At 46.9% G+C, this 3,522-nt stretch overlaps 1 protein-coding gene across 1 annotated transcript; it reads right to left on the bottom strand.

Moving 5' to 3' along the window:
- Positions 1 to 465: 465 nt before the first annotated feature.
- Positions 466 to 2,516, bottom strand: LOC123145438 (noroxomaritidine/norcraugsodine reductase-like). Its single transcript, XM_044564850.1, has 5 exons — positions 2,440 to 2,516; positions 2,152 to 2,359; positions 1,079 to 1,304; positions 846 to 956; positions 466 to 623 (listed from the first exon to the last, which is right to left on the bottom strand). Exons 1-5 carry the CDS (start codon positions 2,514 to 2,516, stop codon positions 466 to 468), a joined length of 780 nt encoding a protein of 259 aa, XP_044420785.1.
- Between the last annotated feature and the right edge of the window lie 1,006 nt (positions 2,517 to 3,522).

Below are 3,522 nucleotides of genomic sequence, written 5' to 3'. Positions count from 1 at the left end.
GCGGTTCCATATTCCAGCTCAAAGCATGCGTCGACAATACTTGGAACAGCCGCGACAGCTAGGGAAATCACGTTAAGTTTCATGGACAGTGCATGCGGCTTCGCACGAATAACCTCTTCCAATGTCTTTTTTACCGCAGATGGTTTTGTACTAATCACCGCCTTTAGTTTTATTTCTAATACATACCCGCCCCTGTTGTTTGCTAACTAGCCCTGCAACTGAATTAGAACTGAAATTCAAGTCAAACATTGAAATTCATATGACAAACAAACAACATAATTGCTTGACACAACAGTGCTACATACCACAAATAAAACAAAGTCCAAACTGTTCAACATGATAAGTGATAAAACATGTTCTATACAACATAGATCCCAACTAGCAGGCCTCCACTTAAGCACCACTGCCTCTTGCATACGGAGCTCCAACACCTCCAACATTAGAATCATGCTCGCCATGCATCCTCTAACAAATAGATCGACCACCGTCAATACAAATAACTTGGCCGGTGATATAGGATGCCGTGGGCATACAGAGAAAGGACACCACCGATGCGACCTCCACTGGCTTGCCAGTACGCCCCATCGGGATCCGCGAGTACTCTTTCTCCAGGGCCTCCGACCCTATCTGTTGGATTGAGAACAACAAAAGCCGTTGATATTTCCCTGCTATTTTTGTATAAGTAGTACCCGAATAAAAATTTGTAAGTGTAAAATATTTTAACAATAAATAATGCTATATTATCTGAGTAATGTTAGTAATTGTTGTGTATTTCTTAAATAGTTTCTACGTTGGAACAAAGTTGTCAAAATGGAAAAAATATAGTCACAATACAATCTCGACACGTACATCTTTGATCATGCCAGTCATGATCATGGATGGAGCAACACCGTTCACACGAATATTATCTCTAGCCCACTCAGTGGCGAGGCTCCTTGTAAGTTGGTTCATTCCTCCTGCATGTGAACCAACACATATTGAGGGGAAAAGAGAAAAAAAAAAGAAACAAACTATTAGCCACTCATAGGATGATTGAAATACTTTTTCATAAGCATATACTTGTCAGCTGTATATCTACCTTTTGTAATGCTATAAAGTGTGAAGCATGGAAAGCCAACTAAGCCTGCAATGGAGGAGATGTTGACAATACTTCCTCCTCCGCATGTGGAGGCGTTGAGGAGGAGAGGGTGTGCTAGCTGACTGAGGTGGAAGCTCGACGCTAAATTAGTCTCCATCAGATGCGAGTAGTTGTTTTCCGTCAACTCCGTAGCCACTTTGAAAAACAATTGCCCTGCATTGTTCACCTGGATTGTAAATGTTCATTGTAAGATTTTTCATAGTTTTGATGAATTTTTTTGAGATCATGTATTAGCCCCTTGGTTGACGTATTTTATTTTGTTAAGAGGAAACTTTAAACAACAACAAGTAACTTTACTAATATTTGATTCATTTGGTACAAAATTGAGGTTGTTTACTTCATATTAAAATTACACCTAAACCGAGCTCTCTCATGTTTTCGGCCGCCGGATTTCATGTTTTTCTGGCCGTCACATCGTGTTTTAGGTCCAGTTTTTTGCAACCTGGCCCGCCTGTCCTAATGGGCCGTTATTTCAAGACATGTGGGTGATTGGGCTTTATTGGGCTGCTATACAAGCCTGCAATATGTCAGATATACTTTTCAACTATTTGCACCATCAAAATTTTAATAAAAAATATATTCATCTTTTGAGACTTTATTTATGGACCAACAATTTGAAAAATCCTATTATTCTATCGCAAAAAAGATGGGCGCAGCATCAACGATCTAGTTCTCGTGATACTTGCACGGGGAGAGACCTTATTGTGCCGCATTTTATGTGAAGACCGTATTTAGCATAAGATACAATAATTTCGCTTTCTCCACTAATTCGGTGCCACCTTAGCTAAAATCTGACAATATAAGTTTAAGAAACGGCACAATGAAGTAGAGCATTTGGAGAGGTCGTAACGAATCAAACAATGGAGTTCCAAAATGTTTTATGTTGATAATTTGGATGCGTGTGTGTGATTTGACGTGGTCCTGTAGCACTTACTCATTGATCGGACCAAATAACTTTTCTAGTGGCGACTGACTACCTTTGAGCCGTCGAACAAAATACAGCTAGAGCTTACCAATATGTCAAGCTTGCCGTCGAAAGATTCCTTGACCGTTTCCATGAGCTTTTCCCTCGCAGCGCGTACGGAGACATCGCAGACGGAGACGGTGACCGCCAGCTTCTCCTCCTCCCACTGCCGGCGGCACTCTTCCAGCTCCGCCGCGTTGCGGGAGCACGTATGCACCCGCGCCCCGAAGCCGGCAAGCTCCTCCACGATGGCGCGCCTACACAAGAGTCGAGCACGATGGCTAGCGAGTAAGTAATGCACTGGAAAACTAGCTCGAGGGAAACGTATATTTCGTACCCTATTCCTTTGCTGCCGCCGGTGACGAGCGCCGTCGCGCCGGCCAGGCTCCACCTCTTCTCCCTGCCCGTCGTCATATCTCCCTTTGCTCCGCCGGCAACGAATCGGGTGTATGATTGATGCCGCTGTACTTGTGTGTAGCGTACAATCCTCACATCTACATTGCCTATTATAAGAACAAATTAAGAGGTAATGCAAGACGAGTTGCTGCCGTGCTAAGCCAAGAAACATATATAAACTAATAATCCAGCCACTTGTCGTATAGAGCAGGCCGGATAGTTGGATTGTTGCTCTTGTAGTTTGTTGGTGTCAAAGCATCTACAGCCCGACTTTGCAAATCTGGCTCTTCAAACGCCCGCGGACGCAACCAGGCGCGTCCGCGGACAGTGACCAGTCACGCCTCAAATTAGTCACTCTGCATCTGAATATCTCATATACCGACCCGTAGATCCATAAAGAACATGCAAAAGAAATCCTACATACTACATACTACGTATTACCCTAGCTAATCTTCGTCGTCGGAGATGTTCACACCACGGTGCGGGGCGCCGGCCGGACGGGCAGGTAGGAGGGCTCCTGCTCATCCTCCTCCTGCTCGACCTCATCCATGTAGGCGAGCATCTCCGCCTCCTCCGCGGCCTCCATCTCCTGCCGGCGACAGCGTCTGGTCTCCGCAGCTAACTCCGGGCGGAGAGAATCGAGGATGGCATGTTGCTCCGCCTGCAGATCAGCGTCGCTAACGTCCCCCGCATCCTCCTCCTCCTCCTCCTCCTCCTCGTCGTCCTCCTCTTCTCCTTTCGGATCCACTGCATCCGGAGGTAGCCCCACGGCTATCCAGGCTTCACGCCTTGCCCGGATCTGCTCAAGTAGCTCGAGCCGGCACTCCGGCGTTAGAAGTGGCTAGCTCCTCACCCGGCTGCGTGTGGGCATGGCTACTAGGCGGACGGGGGAGCAGAAAGTGGCTGCGGCGGCGGACTGGCGGAGGAAAATGTGGATGGTAGGATTTCGATGCCGCCGGTCGACTTAAATAGCCGGGCTAGGCATCGCGCGGCCCGCCGAAGCGGCGCCACGTCGCGACACCGG

Source organism: Triticum aestivum, chromosome 1B, assembly GCF_018294505.1.
Source record: "Triticum aestivum cultivar Chinese Spring chromosome 1B, IWGSC CS RefSeq v2.1, whole genome shotgun sequence".
In the NCBI taxonomy this organism is placed as follows: Eukaryota; Viridiplantae; Streptophyta; class Magnoliopsida; order Poales; family Poaceae; genus Triticum; species Triticum aestivum.
Note: the sequence above shows the minus strand (reverse complement) of the source record. Positions and strands in the feature narration are given on the sequence as shown.